This window comes from Chrysemys picta, chromosome 24, assembly GCF_011386835.1.
Source record: "Chrysemys picta bellii isolate R12L10 chromosome 24, ASM1138683v2, whole genome shotgun sequence".
Taxonomy (NCBI): Eukaryota; Metazoa; Chordata; order Testudines; family Emydidae; genus Chrysemys; species Chrysemys picta.
Genome location: NC_088814.1, coordinates 16,930,639 through 16,950,448, shown reverse-complemented (window position 1 = coordinate 16,950,448; position 19,810 = coordinate 16,930,639). Strand labels below are relative to the sequence as shown.

The 19,810-nt window shown below is 44.8% G+C and overlaps 1 protein-coding gene across 18 annotated transcripts in view; it reads right to left on the bottom strand.

Annotated features, from left to right (window-relative positions):
- Positions 1–19,810, bottom strand: part of GPATCH8 (G-patch domain containing 8) — an 88,554-nt gene that overhangs the window by 55,505 nt on the left and 13,239 nt on the right. For 11 of the 18 annotated variants that reach the window (XM_042844824.2, XM_065577521.1, XM_065577506.1 and 8 more), the window contains exon 2: positions 4,552–4,626. In XM_042844824.2, the coding sequence (XP_042700758.1) occupies positions 4,552–4,626 (75 nt within the window). Of the gene's footprint in view, positions 1–3,455; positions 3,491–4,551; positions 4,627–19,810 lie in introns of all 18 variants that reach the window. The other 7 variants (XM_065577517.1, XM_065577512.1, XM_065577515.1 and 4 more) reach the window with 1 other exon arrangement.

Sequence of the window (19,810 nt, the reverse complement as noted above, 5' to 3'; positions counted from 1 at the left end):
ACTATGTTAGGTTGACTTACAGCCACTCTCAGCTCTGTGCAGGTTCCTGCTGGGAGCCCAGCTTCCCCTCCCTCCCAACTGGGCTTTCTTGTCAATTTCACAGCTCCAGTATGGAGCCCTGAAATTGACAAGACTGTCAACAGCAGAGGTAAGTAAACCCTAACTATATCGACATAAGCCCTACTTCTGGTGGAGTTATGTTGGTGTAGTAGGGCACTTACATCAGCAGGACAAGGCTGTAGTGTGTGCACTGACATAATTAGGTCAACATAAGCCGCTCATGTCGAACTAACTATGTAGTGTAGACCAGGCCTAAGACTAATACTGAACTCCTGAAGTTGTATTACCATAACAAAAAACTAGAACGGTCTAAAACAAATTTCCTTAGTAAAACATTAAGGACAATAAGGATTCTAGTAAATCAGCATACTTGGTAACTGCCCACAGCACACCCTAGACATAGTGCACTTTCCTACAATGTGCAGCTCATTACATAGCTGAAAATCAGACTGCTTGTTTCAAAACTTAAATGGTTCTGAGTGTCAACAATTCCCATTTACTTCAGCAGGAGGAGCTGAGAGTGCCCAGAACCTTTTAAAACAGGACAACAATATTTACTTGTAAAAACTAGGATCTAATGCCTTAGACAAGTTCATCGTTGCTATTTTTTTTTTTTAATTAAAAAAAAGTCTGATTCCAATTCCATAGCCATCTGATTTATAAATATGACCAATGACTTGCACTTTTGTATAAATCTATATTGAATATTTTCTCCCTTTTCTGAAATGTAGACTAACTGGTTCTCATTTAGCCCAACAAAAATTAGTTTTTTCTTTAAAGAATTTCTTCTAATAAAAAACCTTTCAAATAATTAATTATAAATATATTTTCCTGTTTTGGTTTGAAGGAAAAATAAATCTTGGTATCATTTCACTAACTTGTAACATTTTGGAAATTTAAGTCCTCTTAAGGCTTTACCTTTATTGTCCTACCTCTGACTTCCAAGCCACTAGCTTCCTCTAATTCTGCTTTCTACTAGCTTGTTCTAATCCTACTTTTCCGTAAGATATACCTGAGTTATATTCTCATAATGCCTCAGTCCAGAGACATCTTCGCAGTACAATGTAGGATTTCCATGGACACTAGCTACTGCAGACTGCTTTTTTTAAATATGTAGTACAGTAATTCAAACCAGTTAAACAGTGTAATGATCTGTAGACTCCCAAACCTATGAGATTTCAGCCACCTTAGAGTTGCATGCTGTAGCAGTACAGTCGGCATCTCTCAACAGATAATGCTGCAGAGATGGATCTAAATTCAGCAATGATACTCCAAAATGTATGCTCCAAGCAAAGCCATTTTCCCTAGGCATTTCCAAAAGTGGTCTACAGTTACTAGGCTTCAAATAGTTTTCAGATTCCTAGAAGATCTGAAAATCTTTTAAAGAATCCCACTTATTTTTAATAGGATGTACTTTAATTCTGTTAATTCTCTATACTAACCCTAAAATTTAACTGAAAAATGCTTTAACATATTCACTGCTATAAAACAGGTTTTCTTTATTAATGAACACACTTAGGGGTTCAGGTCTGGCTTCCATTGTAATAAATGGCAAAACTTGCATTGACTTCAATGGTGCAGGATTCGGTTGTTAGTGGTACCAGCTAAATTTCTTTCCAAAAGGTGAGTTGAAACACTAACAGAGAATTGTTTAAGATCATAAATCATTAATACAACAAATTGGTAAACTTCAAAACTGCAAATACAGCACATTTTAAAACTAAATATTTAAAATTATTTCCTTTTACTTACCTCTCATGATCTAAGTTCATGGCTGTTATTCTCTCTTCTGGAAGAGCCAATGATATAACACACACCCAAAGCAGAGAGAGAAATCTGATGCCCCACGCTGCTTTAGGTATGAAATCCAACTCTTGCAGGAGGAACACAGAACCCTAATCTCTGGTTTTAGCAGGTAAAAAACCCACTCCCATTTACTTAAAAAATATTTGTAATTTTGCAATTGTAAAGATTACAAATATACTCTGTTAAACAATTTGGGAGCTTAAGCAATTTTTAATAATTTCAGTTTATGTAATAAATTATACTAAATTTAATAGCTGTAGATTATCTTAAACACCAACAACATATTTAGTGGAGAGAACAGAAAGATGATCCATCTTTTTCAAAAGTAAAATTTGGTTCCCAATCTAAAATGAGATTGGTTCCCCTCCCCTCCCCCCCCCCCCGCTTTTTTCTTTTAAATTCCTGTCTTCATAGAAAAATGTATTTTTTAAAAAGCCTATCTCCCCAAAAATAATTACTAGCCAGTCCTCTGATATATACTATGAAGATACAGCAGACAACTGGTCACTAAATATTTTTGAGTAGATAAATATTTTATTATAAACACACACCTGACCCAACTGATCATAAAATAGAATTTTTTAGTAGTCTGTCCTCTAAAGAATATATTACTCTCTCTTTGATGCAACATAATTCAAATTCCTGAATTCCCAATGTTTATGCTTTTTTATTTTTTTAAAAGCCTTTCTACAGACAGAAGGGAAAAAAATGTAACCAATTGGGTGATATGGTAGGAATTATTTTGGAGTTTTTTGGTTTTCCCTCCCAAAAAGGCAGATCATCTTCTTGCCTTCTCCACTAAATGTGTTTACTATTGGTCATGAGACTTTGAATTGTGTACATTTTATATATTAAAATAAAAACCTGCCCAAGTTAAAGTATTTAGATTTGATAATGTCTCTATATTTGCACTACAATGTATGTAAGAATAATAAATACTTGTGCTGTAATTTAACCTAAGGTTTCTGCTGCTGTTGAAACTCCTCAAACTACAGCCAAATATTATATACGCTGGTCATCCAGTGACTATCTTCCTAGGCATTGTGTACTATTGGGCATATGATGTACTTACATTTTCTGTATAATTTTATAGATCTGACTATTCCATAATAATGGCCAGAAGAGATTTAAATTTTGAACATACATGCAGTATTTTAATTTGTCACCCACATGCTTTGTTCCTCTATTCTGGAAAAAACAAACACTTGTAAAAATAAGATCTTGGTCTAGCCTGTAGATAACATTTGAATAATCTGTCTAATGAGAATCCCCAATGTGGTATGGAATAGATGCCAACCCTAGCTATTTCTCATGACATTTACATAGGGAAGTAGGCTTGGCATGTCAGTTAAGATTCTCATGTCACAACACAAGATTGAACTATTCAGCAGAACATCGAATGCAAATTCCCCCCTCTGCAGCATTATCTCATGCGTCATCTATTACTGCCATGCCTAAATCTAGCATCATGCCAGCACATGAAGACAATAGGTACTATATGCAGTGTTCACTGGACCAGAAGAACAGAAATAAGAAGGGGGAAAGGAAACCCTAAAGAAATTTAAAAAGGCAGACCGTGCAATACAAACCAGATCATGGCTGCTTAGCTAATATGGGCCAACTGCTGCGGAAGAAAAATGTCGAACACCCCAAGTTGTGTAAATTTCTGTAAACATCTAAACACGCACACAGACACACACAACACCAACCTACATAGGATGCAAATATATATTGATCCTTTGCTAACACTACGGTTTAAAAAGTGCACGTTAGCGTGATGAAACTTCAGAGTCAATTTTAGTTTCTTCAGGGAAAAAGCTATCTGAAAAGTGCTAATCTTTAATAAAAATCTAGCCTAAGTCGGACCACCAGTAAGCTTCCCTTTATTTTTCCATCACAGGTTTCACATCACTAAGACTATAAATGAGTATTTGCATCTAAGCACTAATGTTAAATGCTGAACCTCCAGGAGAAATTTAGGTAGCATAATAAGAAATGTTACTGAACGTCAGACTAGCAAGTGATACTGTGCAAAGTTAAAAGATTCAGAAGCTTAAAAGAAAAGCTATCCAAAAATCTACCTTCCCCCATTCTACAGTCTGATATTATTAATTGCCATACCTAATTCAACAAAATAAAATGACCTTTTAAAACATTCCTGTGTAGTTCATGTGAAATATAATTTTACGGGCAGGTTTTATCATTACCGAAGCATGTCAATTAAAATTCAGTTCTCTTCACTGGTAACGGTAGTTCTAGCATTTATTAAGTTGTTATACACACTAGTTGATCTGACTATTCAGGAAATGTAAGCTAAAAGGATCAAAATACATTTTACTCCTCTGTTTCATTAGGTTCACAAAAATAAACTAACTTCTCAACAAAATGTATTAATATTTAGCAAACTAACTTTCCATAAATAATGTATTTCAAACAGTTTCTCAAATATCAATCTGAACTATTTTTACAGTAACCTAGATTATAAAAATTACTATTTAAAGCTTAAAGCCCAAGCCCACTTAACATTAATGCAGGACATGCAAACATATTAGAAAAGAATATCCCTGAACTGCTATTTACACACGAGTGCCTGGTCCTGTCAAATTTAACTGCATTCACATCAAGTCCCATCCGATCACTGTCTAATTTGCTGGTGGGCCAATGGTGATGATATGTGTATCTTACCGATTCTATTGGCTTGTCTAGAGATGCCTGTTCAATCTCCAAGTGTCCTTCTTCATATTGATCAAAATGATTACCCTGCAAAAGAATAATATTTTTGTTATTTCTCTATGGTAATCAAGACATTTCCCAAAACTATGCAATTCCCACTCTCAATATAAATTGAGCCCCAAACTCATTATACTAGACAGCAAAAGAAATCAACTAATTAAATAAGACTCCAATAATTAGGACAAAAATGTCAGCCCGATGTAATCCTAGCTATGCTGGACTGATGACCTTCATAAACTAGGAAGGTTTCAGAATGTCAGACAATTATTTAAACTGACACCACATGCTACTTTTAGTAAAGTAAGTGAAAATGCTGATCATAAACATTGGGTTGGAGGAAATAACGTAGAATAAAAATCACAGTAAAATTAAAATTACTCTTACATACAACAGATACAGTCCACATAGGCCACAGATGGAATGCATCACTGAAATCTGCGACTGGATGAATCTAAACTGTTTGAAATTGAATCTCAGCAAGAACAAAATTACACACATTGTTTCAAATAGAAAATGTGAGCAGAAAGCCATCTCCAATATTTGATAGCGAGTCACTTCAGAAACCTGACATTGGTCATAGTCAAAAGGCTGCAAGATTTTGTTCTCTAAAGCAAGTCACCAGATTAATGCCACCTCTCTTCTCTTGTGTATCCAACCACCATCATAGCTGTCCTTTTTGACATCAGAGTCGAATTGCTACAACGTACCTTGAGGGCTACCAAAGAGGCTGATTTGTTACCTGCAGACAACCAGGCAATTACCAGGGGTTGGCAGAAGGGCTTCCCTGCCTACCTACCATTTCCTCATCTGCACTGCCTGCCAAGACATGGATAAAGTCTAACATTTTGGTTATAAAGGGACATGGTCAACTTGAAATCTAGCCAACTTCAAAAGAACTTCCCTGCCAATTTGAGGCCTTCCAACTATATTTTCCTATAGTTAAAAATGTCCCTCCACCTGCAGCTGTGTGAAAGGCTCATAAGAACATGGGAAAAATCAACTATGCAGAGAGTGTTGTCAAATGCACTAATCAAATAAGATGAAAAATAAAGAAAAATACTAGTCTAATCTCAGTTGCAATAACTTTTTTTATAATTAGTAGGTAACATATCAAACTGAAGTGTAATTTTTAAGATAACTGTTACCCATTAATATTTGAAGCTTTTAATGGACAGGGTCTTCTTGAACTCCTAGACAACTAAATACTCATTGCCTTAGATGTTTCAGTGCTTTTGGAGCTTGGAGTTGGCAAGAGTAGAAGCAGCACTGTTCATCTCTTTCCCGCCACAGCCTTTGGAGTTGGTGGAATACCCTTTCTATTGACTTTAGGGGGGAGGAGGGGAAATCAACTTCAATCTGTTTTTTAATGTCCAAAACTCTTCTATGTGGCACATTAAACTCAGGTATTTTATACTTCTGTTTTTATTGTGTCTAGAATCAGTCACAGACATCAAATATTGTAACTTTAAATCTTTAATGGAAGTCCACACACTTAATTATACCATAAACAAACAATTTACACACATGTGCAGAATCATTGACATTTATTACAACCTGGTAAAAAGGAAACATTCAACTGACCCCATTGTATCTGAATTCTTCCCATATCTTTTGTGGACTCAAGCGGTGTCACAAAGGATGCTCTTCCTATTTCACAGTGCCAATTAATTACCGCGGATTAAAGCTTGACTGGAAATGAGCTCTCTGGCACAAAATAAAGGCTGGATATAAAAATGTTATTCCACTCATAGCAACCAAGTCCTAATCCCAAACTTCCTCTTGTTATAAAGATCATTAATCTGCAAATCTAGAGTGACATCGTGGCCCCATTAAATTCTCAACTACAATGGCTCTAGAATTCCACACCTAAAGTAAAATATTCCTGAACCCATCTGATGAAATATCCTACCATCCAACTCTTTCTTATCCCTTCTCCTGTCTGGCATTTTCATAGACACAGACTTTAAAGCCAGAAGGGACCTCCTGCACATTGGGGGCATAGAACCTCACCCACCATCTCCTGCATAATTCCCATAACCTCTGGCTGAGTTACTGAAGTCATGATTTAAAGACTTCAAGTTACAGAGAACCCACCATTTACTTTAGTTTAAACTTGCGAGTGACCCGTGCCCATGCTGCAGAAGAAAGTGAAAAACTCCCAGGGTCTCTGCCAATCTGTCCGGGGAGAAAATTCTTTCCCAACCCCAAATATGGCAAATCAGCTAGACTCCATATTTGTTTTGTGTAGTTGGGATTGTGTTTTCCAATGTACATCACTTTGCATTTATCAACACTGAATTTCATCTGCCATTTTTGGACTTAACTATCTTGAGTATTTTTTCATTGTCTGCAAATTTTGCCACCACGATGTTTACCCCCTTTTTCAGATAGTTTATAACTATGTTGAACAGCATTGGTCCCAGTACAGATCCTTGAGGGATCATGCTATTGACCTCTCTTCACTGTGAAAACTGATCATTTATTCCTATCCTTTGTCTTCTATATTTTAAGCAGTTACTGATGCATGACAGGATCTCCCATAACTGCATGCTTTGCTTAAGAGACTTTGGTGTGCAATCTTGTCAAAGGCTTTCTGAAAGTCCAAGTACACTGGACCAATATAAGACGGTTACTCACCTTTAACTGTTGTTCTTCGAGATGCGTTGCTCATATCCATTCCAATTAGGTGTGTGCGCGCCGCATGCACGATTGTCGGAGAAAATTTTTCTACCCTAGCAACACCCGGTGGGTCGACTGTGGAGCCCCCTGGAGTGGCGCCTTCATGGAGCTGGATATATACCCCAGCCAACCCAGCGCCCCCTCAGTTCCTTCTTGCCGGCTACAGTGGGGACGGGGGGCGGGTTTGAAATGGATATGAGCAACACATCTCGAAGAGCAACAGTTACAAAGGTGAGTAACCGTCTTTTCTTCTTCGAGTGCTTGCTCATATCGATTCCAATTAGGTGACTACCAAGCCTTACCTAGGCGGTGGGGTCGGAGTGAGACATTGCCGTGTGCAAAACCGCTGATCCGAATGCAGCATCGTCTCAGGATTGCTGTACAAGCGCGTAGTGAGCGGCGAAGGTGTGGACTGACGACCAAACTGCAGCTCTACAAATGTCCTGGATCGGAACTTGAGCCAGGAAGGCAGTCGAGGAGGCCTGGGCCCCTGTGGAGTGAGTGCTGAGGCGCGGCGTCGGGACACCGGCCAGGTCGTAGCAAGCACGAATGCAGGACGTGATCCAAGAGGAGAGATGTTGGGAGGAGACTGGTAGGCCCTTCATCCGGTCGGCTACTGCAATGAAAAGTTGCGTCATATTTCGAAATGGTTTCGTACGTTCAATATAGAAAGCAAGGGCCCTGCGCACGTCCAAGGAGTGCATATGCTGGTCTTGATGTGTGGCTTAGGATGGAAGACCGGGAGGAATATATCCTGGTTCACATGAAAAGCTGATACCACCTTGGGAAGGAAGGCAGGGTGGGGGCGAAGCTGCACCTTGTCTTTATGGAAGACTGTATACGGAGGCTCAGACATGAGCGCCCTGAGTTCAGAAACACACCTTGCTGAAGTGATGGCTACAAGAAAGACTGTCTTCCAAGATAGGTAAATGACCGAGCAGGTAGCCAATGGCTCAAACGGGGGTCCTGTGAGCTTGGAGAGGACCAGATTAAGATCCCACGCCGGAACAGGTTGGCGTTGCTGCGGGTAAAGGCGGTCTAAGCCCTTGAGGAATCTGACAACCATCGGGTTAGAGAAGACCGAGGAAGCGTGTTCTCCTGGGTGGAACGCCGATATAGCAGCCAGGTGAACTCTGACTGAAGATATCGCCAAGCCCTGCTGTCTCAGGGACAGGAACTACTCGAGTATGAGGGGAAGACACCTGCAAGGGGGGCGTGGCCCGCTGTTCACACCAACCGGAGAACCACTTCCACTTGGCTAAGTAGGTGGTCCGTGTAGAGGGCTTTCTACTTCCCAGCAGAATCTGTTGCACAGGATGCGAGCATTGCAGTTCTGTCCGATTCAGCCATGGAGCATCCACGCTGTAAGGTGGAGCGATTGCAGGCCGGGGTGACACAATCGACCGTGGTCCTGGGAGATCAAGTCTGGGCACAAGGGAAGCGTGATCGGAGTTTGAATCGATAGCTCCAGAAGCGTGGTGTACCAGTGGTGTCTTGGCCAAGCTGGAGCGACTAGAATCATATGCACCTGGTCTCTGCGTAGTTTGAGCAGTACCCTGTGGACCAGTGGGAATGGAGGGAAAGCGTAGAACAGCTGGTCCTTCCACGTTAGTAGGAAGGCGTCGGACAGGGAGCCCGGAGATCGCCCTTGTAGGGAGCAGAACGCATGGCACTTCCTGTTGGCTCGAGATGTGAACAGGTTGACCTGGGGAAATCCCCACCTTTGGAAGATGGAATAGATGATGTCCAGCGAATCGACCACTCGTGCGTCTGGAAGGATCTGCTGAGATGGTCCGCCAGAGTGTTCTGGACTCCAGGGAGGAACGATGCCATGAGATGTATCGAGTGGGCAAAGTAGAACTCCCACAGGCGAATGGCCTCTTGGCATAGGGGAGACGACCGGGCTCCTCCTTGCTTGTTGATGTAGAACATGGCAGTGGTGTTGTCTGTGAGGACTAACACGCAGCAGCCATGTAGGAGACCGAGAAATGCCTGACAGGCTAGGCGCTCCTGAACATTGATGTGCAGAGCTAGTTGGGATGCGGTCCACAGGCCTTGGGTATGGTGCTCCCCGAGGTGAGCCCCCCAACCTAGAGATGAGGCATCCGTGACTAGGTGCAGGGAGGGCTGTGGGGCATGAAACGGCATTCCTGCACAAACCGCCTTGTGATCCAGCCACCAGGTGAGAGAGGTCAAGATAGAGCTCTGAATCGTGACCACCATGTTCAGGCTGTCCCGAGAAGGGCGGTACACCGACGAGACCCAGGCCTGAAGTTGACTAAGCCGAAGTCTGACATGTCTGGTTACGCAAGTACAAGAGGCCATGTGACCCAACAGACCGAGACACGTCCTTACAGTGGTAATCGGGAAGGCCTGGAGTCAGTGGATGATGTTCGCAATGGTGCGAAACCGAGTGTCTGGAAGAAGAGCTCAGGCGAGTGTGGAGTCTAGGACTGCCCCGATAAACTCTATTCTCTGGGTTGGCTCCAGAGTGGACTTCTTTTTGTTGAGTAGAATGCCTAAGTCATGGAATGTTTGTAGTATTATGCGGACATGCGCCCGAACTTGCTCCCTGGTACGGCCGCGGACCAGCCAGTCGTCTAGGTACGGGAACACCTGTATCCTTTGTTGACGAAGGTATGCTGCCACGACGGCCATAGATTTGGTGAACGCTCTCGGAGCCACGGACAGTCCGAAGGGAAGGACGGCAAATTGGTAGTGTACCTTGTTTACTACAAAACGAAGAAAGCGCCTGTGAGGGGGGTAGATCACTATATGAAAATAAGCGTCCTTCATGTTGAGGGTGGTGTACCAGTCCCCAGGATACAGGGAAGGGATGATGGTCCCCAGGGAGACCATGTGGAACTTCAACTTTACTATGAATTTGTTGAGTCCGCGTAAGTCTAAGATGGGTCGCAGACCTCCTTTTGCTTTGGGGATCAGGAAGTAGCGGGAGTAAAACCCCTTGCTCCTTAACTCTGGGGAAACCTCCTCTATGGCCCCCATAGAGAGGAGCCCAAAAACCTCCTGTATAAGGAGATGCTCGTGAGAGGGGTCCCTGAAGAGGGACGGGGAGGGGGGGAAAACGAAGAAAACTGGAGAGCGTATCTCCTCTCCACCGTGCGAAGGACCCAACAGTCCGAAGTTATAAGGGACTAAGCACGGTGGAAACGGGAGAGGCGATCCCGAAAGGAAGGAAATGGATCCTGGGTAATGGCTGGTGCGCCGTCCTCGGGCGCAGCTTCAAAATTTTTGCCTAGGGCCTGAAGGCGGGCCCCGATTCTGACCCTGTTGAGGGCCGGTTGACCTCCGTCTACCACCTCGTCCCCGCCTTCTGGGGAAGTCCTGTCTCGGACGAGGAGGAGGGTAGAACCTTTGTGGCTGGGGCCTAAATGGCCTGCGTTGGGGTCCTGGGACATGCATCCCCAGGGAGCACATCATGGTTCTCGAGTCCTTGAGGCTCTGTAACCTAGAGTCCGTCTGGTCCGAGAACAAGCCTTGGCCGTCAAACGGTAGATCCTGCAGGGTCTGCTGCAGTTCTGGCGGCAACCCCGAAACCTGGAGCCAGGAGACACGTTGCATGACTATCCCCGACGCTAGTGTCCTGGCGGCCGAGTCCGCAATGTCGAGGGAGGCCTGTAAGGAGGTTCTAGCCACCTTTTTGCCCTCCTCCACCAGGGCCCCGAACTCCTCCCTCGAGTCCTGGGGGACCAACTCTTTAAATTTCCCCATGGGGTTCCACGAGTTATAGTTATATCGACTTAAGAGCGCCTGTTGGTTTGCGGCCCTGAGCTGCAGACCCCCCGCCGAATAAACCTTGCGTCCAAACAAATCAAAGCGCTTAGCATCCTTTGATTTGGGCGCTGCCGCCTGCTGGCCATGGCGCTCTCTGGCGTTCACTGATGAGACTACCAGTGAACATGGTGGGGGATGTGTGTAGAGGTACCCATAGTCTTTAGAAGGAACAAAGTACTTCTTCTCTACACCCCTGGCAGTGGGAGGGATGGAGGCCGGGGTTTACCATAGGGCCGTAGCCTTAGCCTGAATTGTTCTGATAATGGGTAAGGCCACCCGGGTTGGGGCATCAGATGAAAGGATGCTCCCCACTGGGTCCTGCACCTCCACTAGCTCCTTGGCCTGTAAGTCCATATTTCGTGCCACCCTACGTAACAAGTCTTGGTGGGCACGAAGATCTATAGGAGGTGGGCCTGCGGGTGTTGTACCCGCCACTGCCTCATCTGGGGAAGATGAGGACGACGTCTCGGGGGTAAAGGACCTGTGTGGGGGTCCGGCTCCACGGGACTCGGAGGTGCAGGATCCCCTGCACCAGGGTATGGCTCCTGGCTGGGCGTCGGGGCCAAAGCCTCCATACCCCCTGGGGGAGGACGGGAGATGGTGGCCTCAGGAGCCCTGGGCTCAGAGTGAGCCGAGCGAGAGGTCGCTAGTGGACCCCCTTGAGCCTGGTGATACGCCCAAGGGGTCCAGAAAGACCGATGCGTAGGTCTTGTCGCAGGTTTTCTGCCCCCTCCTGCCAATGACCCAAGTCGTCTGCAGCTTGACCCTGAGCAGGGTACGCTGAACGGGGGGCCCCTTCAGACGAGTGAGACGCCGATCTCGAGGGCCAGGGCGGTGCCGAGCGTGGGTGTAGAGAATCGTCCTGGTACGGTGCTGAGCGGGATTGAGAACGGTGCTGATGTCCATGTCGGTACCGGGACCTGGATGACGAAGACCGTCTGTAGCCTCGGTGCCAGGAGCGGCCTCGCGAATGTGAGCGACGCTCATACCGGTACCGGGAGCTGCGCCTTGACTCCGACCGGTACCGATGCTCGGGTCAGTGCCGAGAAGAAGACCAGTGCCGGGAGGTAGATCTGTGCCACGAGTACGACCGGCGCCGAGATGGAGATCAGTGCCGGGACTGCGAGCGGCGTTGAGTCCTGCTCCGAGACCGGGAGTGGTGCCGCAAGTCCACGCCCGGAGACGGCGGGCGTATCAGGGTAGGCTTGCCCCTGGACTACACTGTACGAAGGGCATGTGGTGCCGCAGGTTGAGAAGGCACCAGCTCCGTGAGGGCGATGAGGTCTCTCGCCGTGGCAAACGTCTCCCATGTGGAAGGGAGACAGGGCTCCACCACTTGACGAGGAGGTGAGCCAGTCCGCGCCGGACTCAACGGCTCCACACCCGGTGCCGGAGTCAACTGTGCTGATGATACTTGCACCCTCTGGCGTTCGGAAGCTGGGCACGGCTCTACCACCGGTGCGGGGGGAGCCGGTGCCTGTTGGACGGCAGCGTCCTGAGTCTTACGGGGCCTTTTATGTCCCGGAGACAGGGATCAGCGCCAAGGGGCTTGCGGTGCCGAGGGAGGACGGTGCCGTGGCGCCTTTTCCACGTCTGCCCGCGGTGCAGTACCGGAAGGTGCCAGTGGGGCGCTACACACCAAGGCGCTCGGTGCCAGAACCTGGTGTGCCGAAGGAGGATCCAGGCTAAGTGGATCCATGAGGAGCTGCTTAAGCCTGAAGTCCCGCTACTTTTTCATCCTTGGCCTGAAAGCCTTGCAAATCTTGCACTTGTCCGTTTGGTGAGACGCCCCTAAGCACTTCAGACAAGAGTCATGGGGATCTCCCGTTGGCATAGGCCTAGCACATGTCGCGCACGGCTTAAAGCCGGGAGCCTTGGGCATGAGCCCGGCTGTGCGCCGGGGGAGGGGAAGGGGGGGGAATAAGAGCCCCCTTAACCTCCGCTAACTACGAAAACTATTTATAACTATTAACAACTACTAATCTAAAGAACACAATTAACAACTATCTACAAGAAACAACGGGTAAAGCTGGGAGAGTGGAGAACAGCTATGCCGCGCTCCACAGTTCCAACGACCATCACGGGCAGTAAGAAGGAACTGAGGGGGCGCTGGGTCTGCTGGTGTATATAACCAGCGCCATGAAGGCACCACTCCAGGGTGCTCCACAGCCGACCCACCGGGTGTTGCTAAGGTAGAAAAATTTCTCCGACGATCGTGCACGCGGCACGCACACACCTAACTGGAATAGATATGAGCAAGCACTCAAAGAAGAGCCACTGGATCCCTCTTATTCATATTTGACTCTCTCAAAGAATTCTAATAGATTGGTGAGGCATGATTTCCCTTTTCAAAAGCCATGCTGACTCTTCCTCAGCATGTCCTCTTCCTCTTCGAGGGTTTATCACATCATTCAAGTGTCCTCACATCATTCAAGCGTCTGATATTTCTGTTCTTTACTGTCGTTTCAACCAATTTGCATGGTACTGACATGAGACTTACTGGCCTGCAATTGCCAGGATTGCCTCTGTAGCCTTTTCAAAAAAAACAGGCATTACATTAGCTACCCTCCATTAAACTGGTATAAAGGTTGATTTAAGTGAAAGGTTACATACCAGTTAGTAGTTCTGCAATTTCATATGAATTCCTTCACCTCTTGGGTGAATACCATCTGTCCTGGTAACTTATTATTGCTTAATTTATCAATTTGTTCCAAAACCTTCTCTAATGACACCTCAATCTGGGACTGTTCCTCAGATCTGTCACCTAAAAAGAATGGCTCAGGTGTAGGAATCTCCTTCACATCCATTACTGCTTTAGGTCCTGGTTCAACATGGCATTTAGGCACATATTCAGTTTTAGCACAAGTAGTCCTATTGACTTTCGTGGGACTAGGCACCAAGGTAAATGGATTTAAATCACCAATTTCAATCAATTTAAATCAGCAAGGAGGAAACCTTGATTTTAAACGATCTATTTTAGTAGTTTATAGTTATTTTCTCAAAGAGATGTTGATTCTAATTCATTGTTGGTAACCATTAAAACATGCTGATTTGCAACTACCGTATATATTCGTTAATAAGCTGAATATTTTTGGTAAAAAGTGACATATCAAAGAGTGGGGAGTCAGCTTATCAACGGATCTACACTAAAATTTGTCAAGTATCAGAGGAGTAGCCGTGTTAGTCTGAATCTGTAAAAAGCAACAGAGGGTCCTGTGGCACCTTTAAGACTAACAGAAGTATATAAGGTGCCACAGGACCCTCTGTTGCTTTTTACTAAAATTTGATGATTTTAAACTCTATGGCAGGGATCAGCAACCTTTGGCACGCGGCTCACAGGGTAAGCACCCTGGCAGGCTGGGCCGGTTTGTTTACCTGCCACGTCCGCAGGTTTGGGCGACTGTGGCTCCCATTGGCTGTGGTTCACCACTCCAGGCCAATGGAGGCTGTGGGAAGCGGTGCGGGCCAAGGGATGTGCTGGCTGGGAACAGCGAACTGCAGCCACAGGGAGCTGAGGGGCTCCATGCCTGCAAATGCTCCAGGTAAACAAAACGCCCCGACCCGCCCTGCCCGCAGCTTACCCTGACAGGCGGGGAGCCAAAGTTTTCCAACCCCTGAAATATAGGGTCAGCTTATGAAAGGGTCATACAGTTTTCGCTATTTTTACTTATCCGCCTGGGGGGGGGGGGGCTGTCGGCTTATAAACGAACGGGCTAATGAACGAGTATATACAATAATTGCTTACGGTTCAAGGATTGCTTCAGCTAGTTTCTTAAGTAACCTAGGATGAATTTCATCAGGTCCCACTGTCTTGAATACATATAATTTACCTAAATAATCTTTAACCTGTTCTTTCCCCCATGTTGTTAATATTAATTGTTGAGTATGTGGTCACCTTTAACCTTTTCAATGAAGACTAAAGCAAAATAGGCATTAAGCATCTCAGCCTTCTTGATGTCATCAATTAGCTCTTCCCCCCCCCCCCCCCCAGCATAGTAGAAGACCTACATTTTCTTTTGTCCTTTCTTTGGGTTCCTAATGTTTTTAAAGAACCTCTTCTTACTGTCTTCTATGTCCCGTTCTGGTGTAACTCATTTGATGCCTCAGCCTTTCTGATTTGTCCCTATATGCTTGTGCTACTCTTGACTTCCTCAGTTATGTGTCCATGTTTCCACTTTTTGTAGGATTCCTTTTTTAATTTTGGGTCATTACAAAGCTCCTGAGAGAACCATAATGGCCTCACACTATTCTTATCTTTTCTTTGCATCAGGATAGTTTGCAGTTATGCCTTTAATACTGTTTACTTGAGAAACTGCCATTTCCCTGAACTCCTTTTTCCCCTTTGACTCTTCCCATGGGACCTTACCTACCAGTTCTCTGATTTTGCTGAAGTCCACTTTTTTGAAGTCCATTGTTCTTATTCTGCTGCTCTCACTACTTTCTTTCCTTAGAAATCATAACATTATCATTGCATGATCTCTTTCACCCAAGTTACCTTCCACCTTCAGAATTCACAACCAATTCCTCCCTCTTGGTCAGAATCAAGTGTAAAATGGCGGTTCCCTGGTTACCTCCTCCACTTTCTGAAACAAAAAGTTATCCCCAATACATACCAAGGACTTACTGGAAATTTTGTCTTTTGCCCTATGACTTTTCTAACTGATATCTAGGTAGGTAAAGTCCCCCATTACTACCACATCTTCTGTTTTGGTTATTTCTGCTATTTGTTCTAGAAATGCCTCATCCCCCTCCTTTTCCTGATTTAGTGGTCTATAGAAGACCCAGACCATGGGGTCACCCCCCTCTTTTATCATTACCCAGAGATTTTCAACTGGTCTACCTCTCACTTTCTTCTGGACCTCAGAACAACTTTATATACTTTTGATGTATGATACACAGGTAACTCTTCTGATCCTAGGGAAGAGATAGGATCTGCATCAAGGAGAGCAGAGTTACAAGGGGGTGAAACCTTTTTTAAAAAGTCAGAGAGCTCTAAGGCAGAGAGCAAGTATGGAAAATTTCTGCTTAAAGACTGGTAAGGATATAAGCAATGGAAAACAGGGGCTTATAATGGAAAACAAAGTTAGACATGCCCACAGTGAATATATGAGCTCTATTATATGTGAAGCCCTCTTCAAAGTAGTTTTTGGAATGTTTACGCAGCTCCCACAAGCCAAGTATGATCATAATGAGTCAATAGGCAGACAGGAGACCTCCAATACCTAACTGATGTAAGAAGTGGTGTCGGTGTTATAGAAATGTCACGTCTAGAGACGTGTGAAATAATTCACAAGGAAAACAAAGTTTAGAATGCCGTATATACTCGATCATAAGCCGATTCGTTTATAAGCCGATCCCCCCAAGATGGATAAGTAAAAATTGAAAATTTTTATGACCCGTTCATAAGCTGACCCTATAATTCAGGGGTCGGCAAACTTTGGCTCCCAGGACGTGAGGATAAGCCGCTGGTGGGCTGAGAGGGTTTGTTTACCTCGAGCGTCCGCAGGCACGGAGGTAAACCTAAGTAAACAAAGTGTCCCGGCGTGCCAGCTGCTTACCCTGACGGGCCGGGACAGCAACTAGTGGGGAAATTTGGGGGGGGGGAGGGGAGAAGCTGGAGGCCAGGGGAGTAACCCTTGTGACCACCCCCATGACCCCACTCCTAGCCTGGGACCCCCACACTCTCCCCATCCCATCCCTTCCCACCTTATCTGGGGAGGATGTCTCTGGCCTGGCTGGAACTGCTCCGGCAGGCTGGGCAGCATGGCCGCAGCCTACTCTGGCGGGCCAGACCAGGTGGCGCGGCTGCAGCCTGCTCTGGGGGGCGGGGCCGAGCAGCACACCTGCAGCCTGCCAGCCCCGGAGCTGCAGCTGCTTCGGAGGCTGGGGGGAGAGCAGCATGGCCAGAAGCGGAGAGACTCTGGCCCCGCCTCTTCCCTTCTGGCTCTGCTGCCTCTCCTTGCTCCCTCTGTTGGGGGGAGGGGCTGTGTCCCACCTCTCCCTCTCTATACCCGTTCAGAAGCCGACCCCCTTCTCTGGTGCTTCCCTTTTCTACTAAAAAAATTCAGCTTATGAATGAGTATATATGTTAGGTTTTCTACAACACTCATTATCTAGTCAGAGTAATAGATATTACTCTTTAAAAGCAAAAATTAAACTCAATCTATGAAGGCAAATGTATCCCATCCATTGTTGCATTAGAACTACTCTCAGTATTTTTAGAAGTCAAGTACACCTCTACCCTGATATAACGCTGTCCTCGGGAGCCAAAAAATCTTACTGCGTTATAAGTGAAACCACGTTATATCGAACTTGCTTTGATCCGCCAGAGCGCGCAGGCCCCCCAGCACTGCTTTACCACATTATATCCGAATTTGTGTTATATCGAGTCGCGTTATATCGGGGTAGAGGTGTAACTTCTATTGTGATATAGAAAAACATAATACAAAGGCAGCTCTGCAAAGATTCCATTGGGACCTGGAAATATTTTGTTAACGCCTCACATAACAATATTGGACATCTCTCTTTCTATTAGTCTCCTGAAATCATGTGAATGTACCAGCTGGTTTAACTTGTACTTTTGTAACAGAAAAAAAAATGCAGAAGGCAACAGCTAGTTTTCTTATGCCACCCAGGGCATTTATTATTAAAATACATTTCTTTATTTCTGTTGTAAATAAGCAGAGTACAAGTATTGACAATGCATACCTATAGACAAAAATAATTTTAAAAATATATGCAGTCAGGTTTTTTTGTGAAAGCTGCAGCAAGCCTTTGAGTTTTAGATAAGCGAATGTACCATAATTACATTTTGAGAATGCTTAAAATGCGAGAGAATTTTAATACAACAAAAGCGATCTAATTACTTACGATTCAGTATGAATTTAAAATGCCCATTTTTCTTTACGAGCACCTTGTAATTACCTATTTAAGATGATACTGCTGAAATTACAAAACAACCTGAAGTAAAAAAATAACTGACACGAAATGAAGAATTGAGATTTAAGTCATTAAGCACCAAGAGAAATCAACACCATCAAAACAGAGTCACATCTTGAAACAAGTTGAGACCCTTAAGCTAGAAAAATGTATTACTAAAAATATTCGGGTACAAAATGGCCCAGATGAAAAGAGAAATACAGTGGGGTCTAAGCAAAAGACTAGAAGCCAAGACCTTGAGCACGTTTCTTTGCCTCTCTATGCCTCAACTACCTTGGTGTAAAATGGTGATAATGCCATGTCTTGACAAATATCCTCCCTTCACTTACCAATCGCAAGAGAGAATTTTACTCCTGGGGGAATTCTGTGCCACTGCGCAAGTGCAGAATTTATGTCCCTTGCAGATTTATTTGATTCCCTGCAGAAAAATGACTTTCTGATGGGGAAGCAAAGGGAAGCCACAAGAGCGGCCATGCGACCCAACCCAACAGTAGGTTTCGGGTGCCCAGGGCAGCCGGCATAGAGGTAATTCACTGTTGGACAGGAAGCAGGATTGGAGTAGACCCAGCTGGTGGCTCCTACCCTGCGCCAGGCTCAGCTGCTAGTGTGGACAGGGCTGGGGAGGACAGGACTTCCTCTTCCCCTGCACGGCATCCGGAGCCAGGTCAGACCCACCCCAGATTTCTCCCAGGCTGCAGGAAGCTCTACAACCCCCCCTCTCCCCCCGTCCTCACACACACACCTACCGCCGCTTCCTGCGCCCACCGCGCCTCAGCTACAGGGGCAGGGATCCCTGTACAGGGAGCTGCTCCCCTATTCCACCCAACCCCTGTGCATCCAGACCCCCCATACCCAGACCCTCTTCTTGCCAAGCCTCACCAACAACTCTGCACTCAGAACCCCCCCCAATGAGCCCCACTCCCCCTGCACCACCCCGACAAGCCACCTGTACCCAGATCGCCACCCCACTGAGCCCCAACCAGTTGCAGCTGGATCCCCACCACTCTGAGCCAAAACCAATCAGTTCAACTTACTACACTACTAGTAGTACTTCCTTTGTTTAATAAATCTGTTAGTTTTAAATGCAAAACATGCTTTGATAAAAACTTTTTTTTGGTATGCATTCAGCACATACAGTAGTTTTATATAACTAATAAAAACAATTTTAAAATGCTATTTGTGCATGTTAATTGAATTATTTCCATCCAAATGCATCAGACATCGACATGTACAAAATTAAATAAACATGCATTCACCATTTTCTAACAAACTGTATAAATTAATAATCTGAATAAAAGTACATACATTAAGCTATATAATGGCTTATATAAGTGCATACAAAATTAGTGTGTCTTCCCGGTTTGCAAAATGTACCAAATTTAGTGTAAAGTCTACATGTATTTGCAAATCAACATGTTTTAATGTTTCCAAACAATGAGAATTCACTTTTCTTTAGAAAAAATTACTAAAAAGGTATAAGTGCGATACAGGATTAAATTGTATGCAGTGTTTTTGTAGCCGTGCTGGTCCCAGGATATTAGAGAGACACGGTGGGTGAGGTAATATCTTTCATTTGACCAACTTCTGTTGGTGAGAGAGACCGACTGTTTCACCTTGCATTTTGCTGTGACACTGGGAGTACTTTTTCCAGACCAGAAGAGCAGCTCTGTTTGGCTCAAAAGCTTGTCTCTCTCATCAACAGAGGTTGATCCAATAAAAGATATTACTTCATCCACCTTGTCTCTCTAAGACTAAAACCAATTATTTAAATCAAGGTTTCCCGCTTGTTGAATTAAAG